This window comes from Chinchilla lanigera, unplaced genomic scaffold (genome assembly GCF_000276665.1).
Source record: "Chinchilla lanigera isolate Chin_1 unplaced genomic scaffold, ChiLan1.0 scaffold00013, whole genome shotgun sequence".
Classification (NCBI taxonomy): Eukaryota; Metazoa; Chordata; class Mammalia; order Rodentia; family Chinchillidae; genus Chinchilla; species Chinchilla lanigera.
The window spans coordinates 13,934,830-13,954,511 of record NW_004955414.1 but is presented as its reverse complement, the minus strand read 5'-3'; the positions used below and the strand labels follow the sequence as shown (position 1 = coordinate 13,954,511).

Here is a 19,682-nt window from a genome sequence, read left to right as displayed (position 1 = left end):
GTTGTAAAATGTTGTATGTCTGTTAATGTTTCCCTCCTTTTATCTTTAAAATAAAAATAAATAAATAAATAAGTAAATGACAGCTGTGCCTTATGACATGACACACGACAAAAACAATGTTGTACTCCTCTCAAAATGCATAACCTTAACCTAAACAAAAAATATAAAAAATTTTAAAAATTAAAAAAACATAAAATAACAGATAAATTCAGCCAAAAGACATTCTACAAAATAAATGCCCCATATCCTCAAAAATATCAACTCATTAAAAAAACTCATGAAAGACAAAGACTAAAAATAAATAAATAATAAATAAATAAAAAAGACAAAGACTAACGAATTTTTCCAGATTAAAGAAAACAAGAGATATAAAATTAAATATAGTATGTGATCCTGAATCAGAAAAGAAAAAAAGGGTAACATTAGGCCAACAGGTAGAAATGAAAAAGGTACACAGTTGGTATTACGATTATCAATATTCAACTTAGTGATTTTGAAAACCATACTCTGGCTATAAAACTGATATTCTTCTTAAGAAAGACATTTAAATATTTAGTACAAAAGGAAAAAACATTATGTCTATAGTTTAACTGGTTGAAGAATGAGGTGTGGTGGTGCACACCTGTAACCCCAGCACTTGGGAGGCTGAGGCAGGAGGATCTTTGAGTTCAAGGTCAGCCTGGGCTACACAGTGATTTCAAGACTGGGCTGGACTAAGTAAGACCAGGTGTCAAAAAACCTAGCTAACTAAATAAATAAATGATTCAAGACAAACAGTATGTACACAAAGACAATAAATACTAAATATAGGAAAGCATTAACTAGTGGTAAATCAGGAAGAAGATTATAAAGAACGTTTTATCATGAGTACAAATTTTTTGTAAGTTTGAAATTACTAAGGAGTTTGGATTTGTCCCACACTCAAACCAATGCTTTTTTTTGTACCTTATGTTTATTAACTTGATTAATTGTACTTTTTTTATTTTAAAAAGAAAAACAGGGCTGGGGATATAGCTCAGTGGCACAAGTGCCTGCCTGGCAAGCACAAGGTCCTGAGTTCAATTCCCAGTACAAAAAAAAAAAAAAAAAAAAAAAAGATACAAAATTTCAAAGCAAGATGATAGGAAATTAACAATGGTTATTATATTGCATAAGTTGCTCAGATTACCAGATACAGGCATGCAAAATTGATCAAACAATATAAGCACTAACAGTTCCTCTGAATGAACTAACAGAAATTAGTAGTACAGTTACCTTAGTTATCTTGTGTGTGTGTGTATGTATTTTTCCCTCCCTTCTTTTCTCCTTTCACCATCCCAGTTCTTTCCCTTTCACAATATAAAAGTATGGAACAAATTTTCATGTCATCCTTGCCCAGGTGCTATGCTAACCTTCTCTGTATCATTCCAATTTTAGTATATGTACTGTCATGTCCCAGCTGGTCTTCTCCATAGCTATACGGCCTCATCTCCGATCAGCTCTCAACAATACAATCAACTGTTGCAACCCAAGTCTAATGGCACCTCCACACCTGACACTTACCCAAAAAAAAAATTTTTTTTTTTTTTTGTCTTTTTGAGACACGGTCTCGCTGTGCAGTTCAGGCTGGCCATGAGCTCACTCTGTAGCCCAGGCTGGTCTGGACCTCACAACGATCCTCCTGCCTCAGCCTCCCAAGTGCTGGGATTACAGGTGTGCACCACCACACCCAGCTCAAAACACTTTAGTGTCTTCTCAGTCATAACAAGCACTCCAAGACTCTACTCCTAAACTCAAGAATTCTTTTTTGAGACAGGGTCTCGCTATGCAGGGCAGCCTGGCCTTGAACTCACTATGCAACCCAGGCTGGCCTCAAACTCACAGCAATCCTCCTGCCTCACCCTCCCAAGTGCTGGGATTCCAGGTGTGTATCACCACACCTGACAGCCCAAGAGTTCTTAAAATTTTTGGTCTCAAAATTCATTTATACTCTTAAAAACTATTAAAGACTCCCAAAGAGCTTTTGTTTAGGTAAGTTATACTGTATCCATCAGTATTAATTAGAAAATAAATACAAAAATTTTAAATGTTTCTTTATTAATTCCTTAACAAAAAATTAATCACGGGGGCTGGGGATTTAGCTCAGCAGCACAGCGCCTGCCTGGCAAGCTCAAGGTTGTGAGTTTGATTTCCGGTACCGGAAAAAAACCAAAAAACAAAAAAAAAATTACTCACATCTTTTTTTTTGTTTGGTACTGAGAATCAAACTCATGACCTCATGCTTGCCAGGTAGCTATATCCCCTTATGCTGCTGAGCTATATCCCCGGCTCTTATATCTAATTTTACATTCAATCTGACATGCTGTTTTGTCTGAACTAGTAGGACAAAATCTAGTTTCTTAGAGATACGCAGTTAAAAAGGGAAGATCCCACTAACTCCTTCATGGGGTTCCTAGCAGTCCACAGTCCTCAGGCCATACTGAGAACACCTGTGCTAGCCTTACCTCTGTCTTTAATTTGTTCTAACATAATCTGCTCCCTCCTACCATAGAATTTTTGCATATGCTACTCTCTTTGTCTAAAATGCTTTCTCTGTCCATCCTTTGTATCCACTTTGCTTAATTTCCTACCATGTCTTAAGATGGTAAAGTTCAGGCTCAATTAACGTTTCTTTTAGAAAACCTTCACTGAATTCCCTAATTAGATTAAGCCCTACCTTCACACCCCATATCCCTCTTTTGGAACAATTAAAAAAGCTTTCATTAAGAACACTCCTCATAGGCCCCATATTCCTCTCTTGGAACATCTGAAACAGTTTTTTTGTTGTTGTTGTTTTTTGTACCGGGAATCAAACTCAGGACTTTGTGCTTACCAGGCAGTTGCCTGTGCCACTGAGCTATACCCCCAGCCCCTGAAAGTTTTAATTAAGAAACACTAATCTCCAAGCATAGTGGCACATGCCTGTAATCCCACCACTGAGGAAGGGGAGACAGGAGGACCACTGAGGATTCAAGGCCAGCCTGGGATACACAGTGAGTTCAAGGCCAGCCTGAATGACAGAGCAAGACCCTGTCTCAAAAAAAAAAAAAGAAAGAAAGAAACACTCATTTTACCAATTTAATAAACTACTATTTGTCTTTTAAGAGCAGGCAGAGATCTGAAGCACCTACTATATCGTGTGTGTGTGTGTGTGTGTGTGTGTGTGTGTGTGTGTACCAGAAATTGAACTCCCAACCTCACACTTTCCAGGCAAGTGCTGCTATTTGTCTTTTAAAACTCAAGTGAGAGGCTGGGGATATCACTCAGCAGCACAGCACCTGCCTGGCAAGCATAAGGTCCTGAGTTCGATTCCCGGAACCAAAAAAAAAACCCTCAAGTGAAATGTCATCTCCTCCAGAATGGTCTCCCTAATAATTCTCCTCTCACTGCCAAAGACTTTTTTCACTCTTTTCTCTAAGCAACTTTTATACCTCAAACTTATTTCTATTAATTGCATGAAACATACTATCACATACTAGGTTTCTCTTATAAGCCTACTGGATCATGAGGTCCTTAAACAAACTCATTTCTCAGTGGGGCACAGTGATACAATCCTGTAATCACAGCACTCTGGGAGGCTGGCAAAGAGGATCACAAGTTCAAGCCCAGCCCAAGCAACTTAGCAAGACTCTATCTCAAAAAAAAAAAAAAAAAGGAGAGGAAGGGAATGGAGGGGAGGGAAAAAAAGAATGCCAAAAAATTCTTTCCACTATAATTGACTTGCAAATCTCAACATGTGTACACACACCCCTACACACACACAAAAGATACATGAGAAGACGAGGCAACAAAATGCCTCCGAAAGTTCCCTACTCTCCCAAAGCTAATCTATGGGACCCTGACAGGGAGGAAATGAAAAGCCACATAGATGAATTATTTGAAATAACAGATTTTGAAAAAATCAGTAATGTGCTCAGGAAGCCCAAAGAAGATACAACTAAACAGATAATGTACTGACACAAAGCAATCAGTGTGTCTACAGAAGACAATTACCAAAAGCTTGCTGAGCTGAACAAAATGATACAAAACATGAATAACCAGTTTGGAAAAGAATTACAGTCCATGAAAAGGCAGCAAACAGAAACCCAGAAGATTAAAAAGTCTATTTAAAGTATGGGCAGCAGAGCCAGAGCCACCTGCAATCCCAGCACTCCAAAGGCTGAGGCAGGAGGATCACCATGTGAGCTTGAGGACAGCCTGGGCTACAGAGTGAGTTCAGGGTCAGCCTGAAGTATAAAGTGAGACTTTGTGTCTCAAAAAAATCAATCGATCAATCAATAAATACAGTATGGGCAGCAGAAGTAACCAATGTGAGGACAGTACTGGAATGATAAGATAGGGCTGAGAAAAAAAGGGAAATGAAAAATGAATCCAACAGCTGCTAGATAATGCAAAGAAGACTAATCTACAATTAATTGGAATTAGTGAAAAATCAGAGGACAGTACAATTAACAGTAGAAAACTTTCCAAATACAGAGAAACAATTTAAGATACATAAAAGTGAGGCATATAAAACTCCAAATAGCCATGATCAAGAAAGAACTTCTCAAACTGTGTGTGGTGGGGCACACCTGCAATCCCAGCATTTAGGAGGCTGAGGCAGGAGGACTGTTGCAAGTTTGAGACTAGCCTGGGCTACAAAGAGAGCTCAAGGCCAGCCTGAACTACACAGTGAGACCCTGTCTCCAAAAGGCAAAAAGAGATAGAAAAAGAAAGAAAGAAAGAAAGAAAGAAAGAAAGAAAGAAAGAAAGAAAGAAAGAAAAGAAAGAAAGAAAGAAAAGAAAAAAAAGAAACTTCTCCACAGCACATCATACTCAAAATCTCAAAATCCCGGAAGTTCAATACAAGGACAGAATCTTGAAAGCTGTTAGAGGAAAGCAACAAGTCAGTTATACAGGTGAACCCATTAGAATTACTGAATACTTCTCAATGTAAAGCTTAAATGACAGGAAAGCTTGGAGTGAAGTGTTTCAAACCCTAAAAGAACAAAACTTCCAATCCAGATGGATAAATACTGCAAAACTATCTTTCAAAACTGATAAGAATATCAGGTCTTTCCATGACAAAGAGCACCTTAAGAAATGCATGACCACCAAACTAGCACTCCAAAAACATCTTCAGGTTATCCTAGAAAGAGACAATAAAGCCAACAATCCGAAAAGCCAATTAAGAGCTCATTACTGTCTTACCTTGCAGGCTACATCAACTAATCGTGTTTGGATGGCTTGGTTCTCTGCTAGCTGAGTGCCAATCGCAAGCAAAGTGTCCAGCAATTGAGCTAGGACCTGGTGGGACTCTAGAAGAGAAGATGGAAAGCTGAGTTAGAGAATCTCACAAGAGGAGCATCATAAAATCTCACTTCCTTTGGTAAAGAGTACAGACTTTTCTCAGCTGTTCTCTACTGTCTAACGCTTCATCCCTTCAACTGAATGCTAAATTCCTAACAGAAATAAGTCTGAACATCTGAGTCTTCCACAGGATTGGGAATATTTACAGACCAGGTGCTCCAAAAATACTTAGTGCTTATTTGAGCCAAGGGTTTTTAATTGCCTTCAAGATAAAGTGCAAATTCCTTAGTAGGACATATATACATACATACCAGGCCTTCAAGGGTAGCTAGCACTACCTACCTTTCTAGCTCATCTTTTTCAAGTCTCCATGAGCACTTTTTTCCAAGTACTTGTAAGTTCACACCCCCCATCTTTGCTCAGGCTGTCTCTCTACCTAGAATGCCTTCCCCCATCCCCAAGAAGTGCCCACTCATCCTTAAAGTGCCACTTCTTATACAGCGTTTGTCCTAATCCCCCAAAAGAATTAAACTTTTCCTCCTTGTTCCTCAGCAACCCAGACAGCAAGTATAATGCTTTATTATACTTAGCACACATAAGATTAAATCAAAAGATAGAAAGGTCCTTAAAACGACTGTGCCAGAGTGGTGGTGCATGCCTGTGATCCCAACACTCAGGAGGCTGAAGTAGGAGGACACCACAAGTTTGAGGCCAGCCTAGACTACTACAGTGAGTTCAAAGTAGTCCATAGTGAGTTCAAAGCCTGCTTGAACTAAACAGCAAGACCCTGTCTCAAAGAAAAAATCACTGTGCTTTATTTGCTTCCATATCCTAAAACGCTCAATTGGACAAAGTGGGCCAGGGATATAGCTCAGCAGCACAGTGCCTGCCTAGCAAGCACAAGGTCCTGAGTTCAATTCCAGTACAAAAAAAAAAAAAAAACTGGACAAAGCAAAATCCAAATAAACCTATGGTATGTCAATCTTCTTGGAGAGATTATCTCTTCATCTTCTTTGAGAACACTCCTCATCTTCTTTGTCTAAATGCTCCAAATATTATTCTTGCAGTAGTGGCAGTATGCAGGAGAATTTTAGTGGCATTCCTATATTTAGAGGAGTACAGTATTAGCTACTGAACTTAGGGGCACAATATACCCAACCTCGTTTTTTTTCAGGCAAGATCTCCCTAAATTGGTGCACACCTGTAATTCCAGCACGCGAGAGGCTGAGGCAGGATTGCCGTGAGTTTGAGGCCAGCCTGGGCTACAAAGTGAGTTCAAGGCCCGCCTGAACTGCAGAGTGAAACCATGTCTCAAAAAGAAAACAGAAAAAAATCTCCCTAAGTTGACCAGGCTAGCCCTTAACTTATAATCCTCCTGTGTCAAGCTCCCAAGCAGCTCCAATTACAAGTATGTGCCACCATGTACAGTTAATCATTTTCATGTTATTAATTATGCATAGATTTAAATACTACAGATAGTATCTATTGCTGCCACATCATATGAATTTCTTTTACATTACTAATACAAAAATTCTCTTTAAACTGAAGCTAGGGCATTTGTACTAAACGACACCCACAAACACATATCCCCTTTCTGAGAAAGGGTTCACTAAGTCGCTAAGTTGCCCAGGCTTGGCTTGAATTCATGATCTTCCTATCTCAGCTTCTCAGAGTACTGGGAAGGAATACAGGCATGTGTCACCAGGCCTGGCTCAAATTCACTTTATCAAAAAAATTCATTCATGCTGGGCATGGTGGCACATGCCTATAATCCCAGCACTCAGGAGGCTGAGGCAGGAAGATCGTTGTGAGTTCAAAGCCAGCCTGGGCTACCAAGTGAGTTCATTGCCAGCCTGAACTGCATGTGAAACCTTGTCTCAAAAAGACCAAAAAAAAAAATTTCATTCATTTAAGAAAAATGCTAAATAAATCATAACAGATATGAAACAAATATGTTAAAAACAGAATAGATGGTATACAACTGACCAAACTCAGGAAAACTAGTTAAGTCACTTCTTAGTAAGACTTCCAGTTAAACAGAGCATATTGAACACACCTGTATATGTTTTTTCCTAAAACTTTACTAACATGAGAGTAAAGAAAGTTAAAAAACAAAAAAAAGTAAAAACATAGTTTTGTAAGGATAAGAAAAAAGATGGGTAGATGAGGAAAGTCCACAAATTTTTCAGTTGGAAAACAGATAAATTGGCATAACTGAGAAACCTAATACTAAATGATATAGCTTAGTGGAATAAGAACCTGCCTGGCAAGTGCAAGGTTCTGAGTTTGACTCCGGTACCAAAAATAAAAAATCCTCTGCCTAATACTAAATGCCTACTGAGAAGGCTGTCACTACAAAGCAAATAAATTCTAACTGTAATACACAAGAAAGGCTCAAAAATAGAAGATTTTTTAAAAAGTAGATGCAGGTAAGATGAGGCAGGGGTAAATGCTTGCCATTTCGTAGGAAGCAGTTGGGCCTTTTGCAGGTTTCATGAGACTGCAGGTGACTTCATCCCTGTTATGGTGTCCCTTGCACAGACCCCACACCAGAAATGGACATAAACAGGGAGACCAGACTATTGAAGGCCAGTACAAAAATCCTGGCAGAAATTTATAAAGTCAGATTGTGGGGAGTGAATATATAAAGAACAGCTGGGCATGGTGGCGCAAGCAAGTAATCCCAGCACTCAGGAGGCTGAGGCAGGAGGATCATCATAAGTTGAGACCAGCCTGGGCTACAAAGTGAGCTCAAGGCCAGCCTGAATTGCATAGCGAGACCCTGTCTCAAAAAGAAAAAAAAAAAAAAAAAAAAGGGAAGGTAGTCAGTGCATAGAAATCTTCAGATCTCCAGAAGTACAGATTATAAATCATGCTTTTTAAAAAAATTTTTGTCTTTTTGAGACAGGGTTTCACTATGCAGTTGAGACTGGCATTGAACTCACTTTGTAGTCCTGGTGGGCCTCAAATTCCCAGTGATCCTCCTGCCTCAGCCTCCCAAGTGCTGGGATTACAGGCATGAGCCACTACACCCAGAAAGATCATGCTTTAAACAAGAAAACTGAAAAAAATTAAAAAAAAAATTGGACTATAACCATGTGAAAGCCATGTGTGTGGAGAAGTCCTCATTGGTCATCCATCCAAAACTGTGTCCTTCAGGGCTCACAGAGGACACAAACTGTATGAAAATCAGGAATATGGAGAGAAGCCATGTAAATCTAAAGAACATGGACAGCCTTTCTCTTATCCCAACTGCTCTGAGAAGCTTAAAAGATCACATACTGGAGGGGCTGGGGATTTAGCTCAGCGGCACAGCGCCTGCCTGGCAAGCACAAGGTTGTAAGTTCAATTCCTGGTACAAAACAAAAAATTAATTACTGAAAACATGAAGAAAAACACTATATGTGTAAGCAATATAGGAAAGCCTTCAGGAGTCCCAGTGAACTTCAGGTACATGTTTCTCACGCTGTTGATGTGTATGAGCAATGTGGGAAAGCATTCTCATGTACTTCCCTTTATCTGCAAAGAAAAATTCACACTGGAGAGAAACCTTATAAATGTAGAGAATGCGGCAAAGTCTTCAGGACCTTCAGTGCCCATTATGTACATGAGAAAACTCACACCGGTGAGAAACCCTATGTGTGTGGCCAGTGTGGGAACACATTCTTATGCTGCGCTCCCTTCAAACACACAGAATTCACATGAAAGAAAAACGTTATGAATGTAAGGAATGTAGGAAGCCCTTCAGGCAGTCAGGTGCTCTTCATATACATGAAAGAATTCACACTGGTGAGAAATCTTATAAATGTAAATAATGAGAAAAAGGCTTCATCTGTTCCAATTACATTAAAATGCATGAAAGAATTCACACTGGAGAGACACCTTATCAATGCAAGCAATGTGGGAAAGCTTTCAAATTTTCCAAATGTTTTCACGCTCATGAAAGGACTCACACTGCAGAGAAACACTATATATGTAAGCAGTAATGTAAAGCCTTTTGTAATTCTCATACCATTCAAATACATGAAAGAATCCACACTGGCGAGAAATCATATAAATACAAGCAATGTGGGAAATCATTCATGTGTACCAGTTTCTTTCAAGTGCACAAATGATTCCACACTCGCAAATACTCTATGTAAGCAATATAATAAAGCATTCAGTTGTTCTAATAATCGTTAAGTAAACAAAAGGTTTCACACAGGTGAAATTTTATGTATGTTTAAAAAAAAGCAATTGGGTTGGGATATAACTCAGTGGCATAAGCGCCTGCCTGAAAAGCACAAGGTCCTGAGTTCAATTCCCAGTACCAAAAAAAAAATGGTAACATTAAATAAAAAATGATTATAAATAATATTTTAGCCAGGTGTGGTGGTGCACACCTGTAATCCCAGCACTTGGGAGTCTGAGGCAGGAGGATCATTGAGCGTTCCAGACCAGCCTGGGCTACAAAGTAAGTTGAAGGGCAGTGTGAACTACACAGCGAGACCCTGTCTCAAAAAGACAAAACAAAAAAAAATAAAAATAAAAAAAGCAGTTGGATCCCTGCCCCTTTCCTATTGTAGTAGTGGGGTTTCAACAAAGGGCCTCTGTGCTGCCCTACATCCCCAGTCCTTTTTAATTTTTTATTTTGAAACAGGGTCACACTAAGTTAATAAGTTACACATGCTGGTCTCAACTCACAATCCTGTCGTCTTAGCCTCCTAGAGTGCTGGGATTATACAAATGTGCCACCCTGCCCAGATCTTACTATTGTCCTTTTTTTAAAAAAAAAACAGGGTCTTGCCAGGCATGGTGGCGCACGCCTGTAATCCCAGCACTCAGGAGGCCGAGGCAGGAGGATCTTCGCAAGTTCAAGGCCAGCCTGGGCTACAAAATGAACTCAAGGTCAGCCTGAACTGCATAGCGAGACCTGGTTTCAAAAAGACAAAAGTAAATAAATAAATAAGACAGAGTCTCACTATGTAGTTCAGACTGGCTTCAAACTTCCATAGATCCTCCTGCCTCAGCCTCCCAAGCGCTAAGATTACAGCTGTGCACCACCATGCTTGGCTATCCAGTATTTAATTAGACATATCTGTCTATATTTTGTTTAAATATTTATACCCTGACATGAAATAAAACTTCTTTAAAGGCAGGAGTGGTAGCACACGCCTGTAATCCCTGCACCAGGAAGGCTGAGACAAGATTACCACAAGTTCAAGGACAGCCTGGGCTACACAGTGAGTCCTTGTCTCAAAATACAAAAACAAAACAAAACAAAATACTATTCTTTGAAACTACATGGGCCGGGTATCTAGCTCAGAGGCATAAACGCTTGCCTGGCAAGCCTGAGGTCATGAGTTCGATTCCAGTACCCAAAAAAAAAAAAAAAAAAAAGAGAAACTACAAACAATACTACCAAATAAACAATGATATAATATTTATAAAAACAGCAATAGAGTTTCTTTTTTAAAATTTGAAAATATTGAGGTAACTGAGGCATTAACTCTCTGAAAGAATCTGTAAATACTTAAAACTAGTAACCAAGAATAAAAAAAGATGAAATACTTTTCTGCTTCACCTAAACACTGAGACTTTGAGCAGAACTAAGTACCTACTAGGAATTAAGAGCAGATGTGACGCAGGAGAGGTCACATTATGGACTCTCAACTGTGATGGGCCCCATCACTAGGACAATACCTCTCAAGGCATTTGAGTTAGTATGGGACACAGAACAAAGCATCAGCTCTGACAGATACTACCCAACAATCAACAAGCTAGTAGCATCTCTGAGCTTCAATATTCCCACCTACAAAACTGGGATAATAACATCTATCTCTTGTTTTAAGTAAGCTACCTTAACTATATGGCCCTTAGTAAAGATCAACAAATGAAAGCTATGCCAGATATGGGGATGTATGCCTATAATCAGCACTTGGGAGGCTGAGGCAAAAGGGTTGCTTCGAGTTCAAGGTCAGCCTGAACTACACACAATGAGACCCTGTCTCAAAATAAATAAATGACACTTTTTTAAAAAACTAAAACTGCCAGCCATGGTAGCACATGCCTGTAATCTCAACATCAGGAGGCTAAGGCAGGAGGATTTCAGAGAGTTCAAGGCTAGCCTTACCGACAGAGCAAGATCTGTCTCAAAAAACAATACATACATACATACGTATATACATACATGGTTTATTACAACACCCTTAAACTTCTCAATAAAAACCAACCCAGAAATTTGTTCTAAATTCTAAAACAAAGGAACTAAAGATGTCTACTACACAACTTTTAAATTGCAACTTACTTTCATTCTGCAGTATGTTAATGGCATCATCTATAATGCAGTCTGGTGAAAATCCTGCAGTCTTTGATAATAAACCCAACAATGATGCAATTTTCAGTCTCACAGAGGGATCATTTTCCTGGAACAAAGGAAGCAACTGTTATCTTGATGCTCTACTCTTGGGTAAACAATAAACCATGGGAAACCAACACCTCAAAAAGGATTCAAGGATCCAAGTATTCTACAGCTTCACTTCTGAAAAACTAACTTTGTGTACTTCAAGAGACAGAACTTTTCTCAATCAGAACGTCACACCAGATAGCACTGCAAAGTGAATGATGGCCGGGCGTGGTGGTGCACCGGTAATCCCAGCACTCGGGAGGCTGAGGCAGGAGGATCATTGTGAGTTCAAGATCAGCCTGGGCTACAAAGTGAGCTCAAGGAGTGCCTTCTGAAAAAAAAAGAAAGAAACAAGTCCTTTCCAGATACAACCAACTCCCAACGTGTCCTTTAACTTCTAAGGTAGTGACCAGGCACACCCAGGAGGCGGAAAGCAGGAGAGAGGACAACACACAGGGAGCCAGAAGAACTAAAATCCCAGCCTGCTATGCATGTACATAACTCAGGAGGCTGAGTCAGGAGGATCATTGTGAACAGTGAATTCAAGGCCAGCCTGAACTACATAGCAAGACCCTGTCTCAAGAACATCAAAAAAAAAGCCAGGTATGGTGGCACACACCTGTAATTCCAGAACTTGGGAGGCTGAGGCAGGAGGATTGTTGCAAATTCGAGACCAGCCTGAGCTACAAAGTAAGCTCAAGGCCAGCCTGAGCTGCATATCGAGATCCTGTCTCAAAAAGACAAAAAAAAAAAGTGCGAGAGTAAATTTCACAGTATATGTATCTATAGTGCCACAATTTTAAAAAGTGAAAGAAAAGAACACTAAAAAAATTTCTGACCTGGTGACATAGTTATTCATCTGCATTCTTTACAAAAGTTTGCCAGCCATGGTAGCACATGCTTGCAATCCCAGCGCCTGGGAGGCTGAGGCTGGAGGATTGTCATGAGTTCAATGCCAGCCTAAACTACTTACATAGTGGACCCTGCCTCCAACAACAAAAAAAAGTCCTGCATGAAATAAGTTTGCATGTTGCTACCTGATCACAAAAATAAATAAATAAGAAGCCAGGTATGGTGGTGCACAATTGTAATCCCAGGGCAAAGGAGCATCACTGCGCGTTCAAGGCCACCCTGGGCCGCACGGTGAGTTCAAGGCATCTGAACTACATAGCAAGACCCTCCTCTCCCCCAAAACAATAAGAGTGAATAAAACTCATCCAGAGCAGTTTATTCGCTAAAATATAAGTTACTATAGTTCTGAGCAGAACAGAAACATCCTGGTCACCAACCTAGAAGCGGACCCATTGGGCACTCCGCCTAACTCGCTTTGGGGCTCAAGCTGCTGGACTAATGCAAGCAGCATGGCCTGGGTAGAAAGCCTGGGACATGACATCACAAGACCTGAAATCAATTCTTCTTTCAAACATGGTAACAGCATTATATTTTTATAAAAAATATTCACCATTCATGTACAAATAAATTATGATGCCAGAGACTCAATTCCACAACAATCTGTCGGGAGAGGGTAAGGATGGAAGAAGTGGACATGGATGAGGGGAGAAGGAGAAGCAACCAAGTTTGACCATGAAATGTTAACTTCTGAAGCTGAGTATGAGTACATGAGAATGCAAACCATGCTCACATCTTGTATTTATCTGTATTTGAAATGTTCTGTAACAAAAAGCTTTTAGAAAAAGTGGGGCAGGGATTTAGCTCAGTGGCACAGTGCTTCCTGGCAAGAGTAAGGTCCTGAGTTCGATACCAAGCATCACCCCCACAAAAAAATTATCCAGCCGAGCACGGTGGTACATGCCTATAATCCCAGCTCTCAGGAGGATGAGGCAGAAGGATCACTACAAGTTTAAGGCCAACCTAGACTACATAACGAGACCCTGTCTCAAAAAGAAAAAAAAAAAAATGATCCCGAGCTTTTTATTTAATAGGTACGTGATCTTGGATACTAAACTACTTTATGCCTAGTTCCTTATCTGGAATACAGTGAGAATGATATTGTCATCAGGCAGGACTAAATAAAATGTTACAGGTGAAAGGAGCTTTATAAACTCCAACAAACTGAATAACTGTTAACTGTTTCTAGAAGTATTATTATAAACGATTATTGGTAACAGTTACATAAAAGGAAATGTAGATACTATCAAGGAAAAAGCTAACTGAAAATGGAACACTGAGAAACAGACAACATTGTAAGAACAGAAACCCAACATTTATTAAGCCCCTACAATGTTTCAGGGATGTTTCCAGGCTCCAAATCTGAAGGGCACAAATAGCAAGCACGGTGACACGTGCCTATAATCCTAGCACTCAGGGGGCTAAGGCAGGAGAATCTCAAGCTCAAGGCCAGCCTGGACTATAGCAAGAACTTGTCTTAAAAAAAAAAATTAAAGGAAATAGATACATATGATAAACTATGGCAATACATAAGAGCTAATAATTGTACTAACAGGGTACTGTTGAGTACACAGAACAATGCCTGACATAATAAACAGTTGCCAGCTGAGTAAAAAGTAGTGTATTTATTCATTAACTAGTTCATTCAATAAATGTTTATTTTTATAGTAACTATTATTGGTACTATATATACATCATCAGTTTAAAAATTAAAAACTCAGACGGGGTGTGGGGGCGCACACCTGTAATCCTGGCACTTGAGAGGCTGAGGTAGGACGATCCTTGCAGGTTCAAGACCAGCCTGGGCTACAAAGTGAGCTCAAGGCCAGCCTGAACTGCACAGTGAGACCCTGTCTCAAAAAGACAAGAAAAAAGATAAAATAAAATAAAATAAATACAAATTAAAAACCCAGTGGGCATGGTGACACACAAGAGGCTGAAGCAGGAGGACTGCCAAGAAAACAAACAAATTCAGAAAACAAGATATTTTACAAAGCGATTAATGCAGTGTCTCTAAAATATTCATGGTCCTCCTGCCTCAGCCTCCTGAGTACTGGGATTACAAGCATTAGTCCTAGACTTTTTTTTTCTAAAGACCAAATAGCACGTATTTCCATTCCGATTTGAACACATCAACTGTAAGACTTTTCTTTTTTATGACGCAGTACTGGGGACTGAATCCAGAGAATTCACACTTGAGCTACATCCCCAGCCCTTCCTTATTTTTGAAACAGGGTCTCACTAAATTGTTAAATTGCATGGGCTGGACTCTTATTTGCAATCCTCTTGCCTTAGCCTTTCAGAGTGCTGGGATTAAAAAGCATGTTCCAGCACACCCAGTTTATAAAGATATTTCAAGAACAACTAGAGAAGTCGCAATATGGGCAAATTCTTAGATTATATTAAGGAATTAGTTTTGTTTAATGTGAGTAAGTAGTTATTTCTTTTTAAATGTTGTTTTAGAGATACTAAACTAATTACAGAAAAACAGTATAATACCTCAAAAAATAAGAGGAACAGAAGGAAAAAGTTGTCAAAATATTACTAACTATTAATCCTAGGGATAGATATTTGGTAGTTCATTACTATATTCTCTCTACTCTTCTGTAAGATTAATAATTTTCATAGTTAAGTTTTAAATTTTAATTGATGGTTCAAATCATTTCCTCTTTTATCTCAGACCTCACCTATATAAACTGAAAAATACATATACTTTGTGAATTTCATTTTCTGTGTATATTATTTCCTGCATTTAGTCATATCTGAATTAGTGCTAAGTCTAACCCATTAAAGTACATAGAGCCAGGCACAGCGGCTCATACCTGTAATCCCAGCACTCCAGGGGCTGAGGCTCGAAGAATGTCACAAGTTCAAGGCCAGCTTGGGCTTCCTTGTGACTTCCACAGCCTAAACTACATAGCAAGATGTCCTCTCAAAATAACCAAAAAGGGCCGGGTATATAGCCCAGCATCACAAGCACCTGCCTGGCAAGCATGAGGTCCTGAGTTCAATTCCCAATACAAAAAGAGGGTAGGTATGTAGTTCAGAGGTAAAGTATGTGTGCTTAGCAGGTACAAAGCTCTAGGTTCAATTCCCAATAACACCTCCCCCCACAAAATGAGTTGGAGAAAAAGGCCACTTTGCTAAAAAAAAGTTCAAAGAATGCTGAGGGTAGTGGCACACCCTTGTAATTCCAGTTCCCCAGGGGAGTGAGGCAAGAGGATCACAAGTTTGAGTCTGGCCAAGGCAACTTAGTAAGATCCTGTCCCTAAATAAAATAAAAATAGCTGAGGATATAGCTCAATGCAAGAATGAGGCTCATGGTTCAATATACAGTACTGGGCTAAAAAAAACTGTCAGAGCCTTAAATTAGGAGAGGAGCAGCAAGATGATAAGGACAAGACATTCCGGAGATGAAGCTGGTTACAGATGTGTCTTGGTTGATGTGAACTATTCCTTTGTGTTTCCACCGCACTGTACATGTTGAGCTCACAATACCCTCCACAATATGATGCGCATTACCATTTACACGTCTGTCTCCACCTGGTATTCTAGGTTTGTCTTGGACCTAGTAATCTGTCTGAGGACAGAGTTCGTGTATTTTATTTCTGTATCCACAGTGCCTACCACATGGAAGACACTCAGTAAAAGCTTGTTAAACCAGGCAAAGTGGTGAATACCTATAACTCCAGCACTCCAGGAGGCTGGAGCCTGAGGATCACAAGTGCAAGCCTTGCCTGGACAACACAGCAGAGGATGCAGATCAGTACCAAGGCCCTGGGTTTGATCCCCAGTACTAAAAATAAATACATACATACATACATGAAGTGGTGTTGTGGTACCCACTTGTAATCCCAGCACTCAGGAGACTGAGACAGGTGGATGGCTGCAAGTTTGAAACCAGTCTGTGCTGGTGAGATCAAGGCCAAACTACACAGTGAGACTCTGTCTCAAAATACCAAAAACAAGTTTCCAAATGAATATCATGGTATTTATTTGCACTTATTTATTTGCATTCTGCAGACACAATACAATTCTAATACATAATCCCACCGGGTCCTCAAAATCTGGTTACCTTGTAGTAATGCTCCAGAAGAATCCTGACTACACCCTCCACACTTTCTGCCTCAACAGGCTTTCTGGCAAACTGCAGCAGGTACTGCAGAGCATCTGCTGGGGAGGCAGCTTTGCACAGGTCTACGTGGAGTGCTGCAGATTTACTTGGTTTTGTCAGTCGCAATTTCTTAGTTGCAATTTCCTCCTGTTGCTGCTGTGAGAAGGTAGAGAAGGTAAGACATAAAAAGCCAACTGAAAGCACAGAGCCACAAATTTAACTTTGCCTCAATGAAAATTTTTCCCCATACCAAACAAAGTATTTAGCTAATATACCCAGGCTTAGAAAAAGAGCACTAGACTAAGTCATAATTTTTGCCTTTCACCAGCTTCTATAACTTTAGGTAAGTCACTGCATTTGTCTATGCCTCAGTTTCTTTTTTTTTTTTTTTCGTCCTCTTGAGACAGGGTCTCGATATGTAGTTCAGGCTGGCCTTGAGCTCACTTTGTAACCCAGGCTGGTCTTGAACTTGCAGCAATCCTCTTGCCTCAGCCTCCCAAGTGCTAAGATTACAGGTGTGCACCACCATGCCCAGCAACAATAATTTTTGTCAGGATAGTAGTACACACCTGTGATTTCAGTACTCAGGAGTGTGAGGCAGCAGGATCTCAAGTTCAGGGCCAGACTAGGCTGTACTGTCTCAAACCCACACACACACACACACACACACACACAAACGCACAGACAGAGGACATACTGGTGAGAAGACATATACACTGGTAACCATACTACCACAAATACAAGGGTGTCGGGGCTGGGGATTTAGCTCAGTGGCAAAGCGCCTGCCTGGCAAGCGCAACGTCGTGAGTTCGGTTCCCGGTACCAGAGAAAAAACCAAAAAAAAAAAAAAAAAAAATACAAGGGTGTCAAAGAAGCAGGAAAAGAAGAAACTAACATCTAGCTGAGATTTCAACTGAGTCTTAAAAGTAAAAATATAAACCCACTTAAGAGTAGGAAAAAAAAAGGGAAGATGGCATGCATTTATGTAAAAGAGTCAATAGGGCCTGTATGGTACTGTACACCTATAATTGCAGCACTCTGGAAGGCAGAGAGAGAAGGATTGAAAATTCAAGCTCAGCCTGGGCAACTTAGTGACTTTGTGAGATCTTATTTAAAAAAAAAAAAAAATTTTTTTTAAAGGACCAGGGACATAGCTCAGTGGAAAACCCCTAAGTTCAATCCCAAGCATGACAAAGCAAACATAAAAACAAAAATAATTTTTAAAAAGTTTAAAGAAAGAGTCAATAAGTACAAAACTTTGGAGATATGCAAAACATGTCTACTGGAAGGGAAAATAAAAATACTGAGGATTAGAGAAGTAACATTGCACACAATGTTGAACGTTCTTAGTGCACTGACCTTTAAACTTAACTTTTAAAATACTAAATTTTATGCTATCTATGTTTCACCACAATTTTTTAAAAATTAAAAAGGCAGACAAGGGAAACAGAGCCAGGAAACTCCAGGAGGTAAGTCACAGAAGACAGCTCTGGGAAGCTAGACTCTGCACAATGACTCATCCTAAAAGTTCAGGACAGCTAATTTCACAGAAAAAAGAGCAATGAAGAAGTATCAAGGCCAACTCTCAAACAAAGCCATTGTGAGAAAAACCTAGAATAAGGAGCACACTAACTTCTACAGAGTGTGGGCTCCTCCTACAAAGACTGTGTCCACAAAACAAAAAAGAAAGAAAATGACAGAAAGACTGGAAAGGAAAACCACCAGATCACAAAGGACCAGGGAGTCTGGCTTTAGGAAAAGGAAAGAAACGCAAAAAGAGAACAGAAGGAAGATTTGATTTGTCAGTGCATCTCTGTGTACTACAATGGATACACTCTTCTGGTCCTTCCATCAGAGTGAGTTCCTACAAGGCAGGAACTCTGATGAATTAGACTCCCTAGCCCAACACTTCTCACCATGTCTGGTACAGAGTACTCATTAAATGAACTCCTGCTGAGTTAATGAATGTATGAAATGTTTAAGGATCATTTTCCTGCTCGATGGTCTAAGCGTTGCTACTCCACAAATCTAATGATCGAAGGACGCTGCTGATCCACTGGCATTACGGGGTCTTGTCAGAAGTGCAGTATCCTGCCTCACTCCCCCACCTGACTTCCTGAATGAAATCTACATTTTAACAAAATAGCCACGTGATTTGTATGCACATTAAAGGCTGAGAGGCAGAACACAAGAATGACTTGGGATCAGATTCTTCCTTGGAAACGTACTGGACAGAGCAACTTTTCATAGGGGCGAGGCCCACCGTCTCTACACAACTCCAAGGGAGGAAGGTACTGTCCTCCTTCCTCGGTGAGCTGTTCCACCGCTGAAGCCTGTGACCCTCGCCTGCTTTGTCTGACTCTCGAGGAGAGAATCACCTCTTCTAGCTCCTTACTGCTTTGCTTTTAGCGCAACTTGCGGGAGTTTGGGGGACAGGAGTACCCTGCACCAACTGGCTGCGTCCTCCTACCCCGCCGGCAGCTTCAACATGCACATCTGCAAAACGAGGCTGCAAAAGGAACGCGATAGAGCACGCCTGTGTGGCAGGACAAAGTGAGACAAAGTAAGAGCGTTTTGCAAACTGTCAACAGTGTCTTCTGAAAATTTAAAACACAACAAAACAAAAAAGTCGGAATACACATATTAACAAGGGCTGCACTCCTAACACTACCTCTAACGTGCAGTCTCAGAGAAACTAGCTCAGGGAGTCAGCTCTCAGTACAGGCTTGTGGCGCCTGTTCTAAGTGCCTGGCGTCCGGACCAACTTCCAGCCGCGGACCCGCCCTGGAACCTCTAGCCGGAGCTTACCTGAACCACTTTAGTGAACTCTTCATACACCCGTTTTTTAAGGTGCGCCGCCATGGCTGCCGGCGGTCCGTCTCAGCTTCCGTACACAAGGAGGGAGGCAGGGAGCGGGGCAAGGCGGGAAAGAGTCCAAAGAGGGGAGCCCGCCGCGATCCCACAATG

The 19,682-nt window shown here is 40.4% G+C and overlaps 1 protein-coding gene across 2 annotated transcripts in view; it reads right to left on the bottom strand.

Moving 5' to 3' along the window:
• The window catches only part of Ints4 (integrator complex subunit 4), a 118,819-nt gene extending 99,137 nt beyond the window's left edge, over positions 1 to 19,682 (bottom strand). Inside the window, exons 1-4 of one of the 2 annotated variants that reach the window (XM_005379824.2) lie at positions 19,524 to 19,682; positions 16,677 to 16,871; positions 11,594 to 11,711; positions 5,209 to 5,315 (exon numbers count right to left, since the gene is read on the bottom strand). In XM_005379824.2, the coding sequence (XP_005379881.1) occupies positions 5,209 to 5,315; positions 11,594 to 11,711; positions 16,677 to 16,871; positions 19,524 to 19,577 (474 nt within the window). In that variant the 5' untranslated portion in view covers positions 19,578 to 19,682. The remainder of the gene's footprint in view (positions 1 to 5,208; positions 5,316 to 11,593; positions 11,712 to 16,676; positions 16,872 to 19,523) is intronic. The other variant, XM_005379825.2, reaches the window with a different exon arrangement.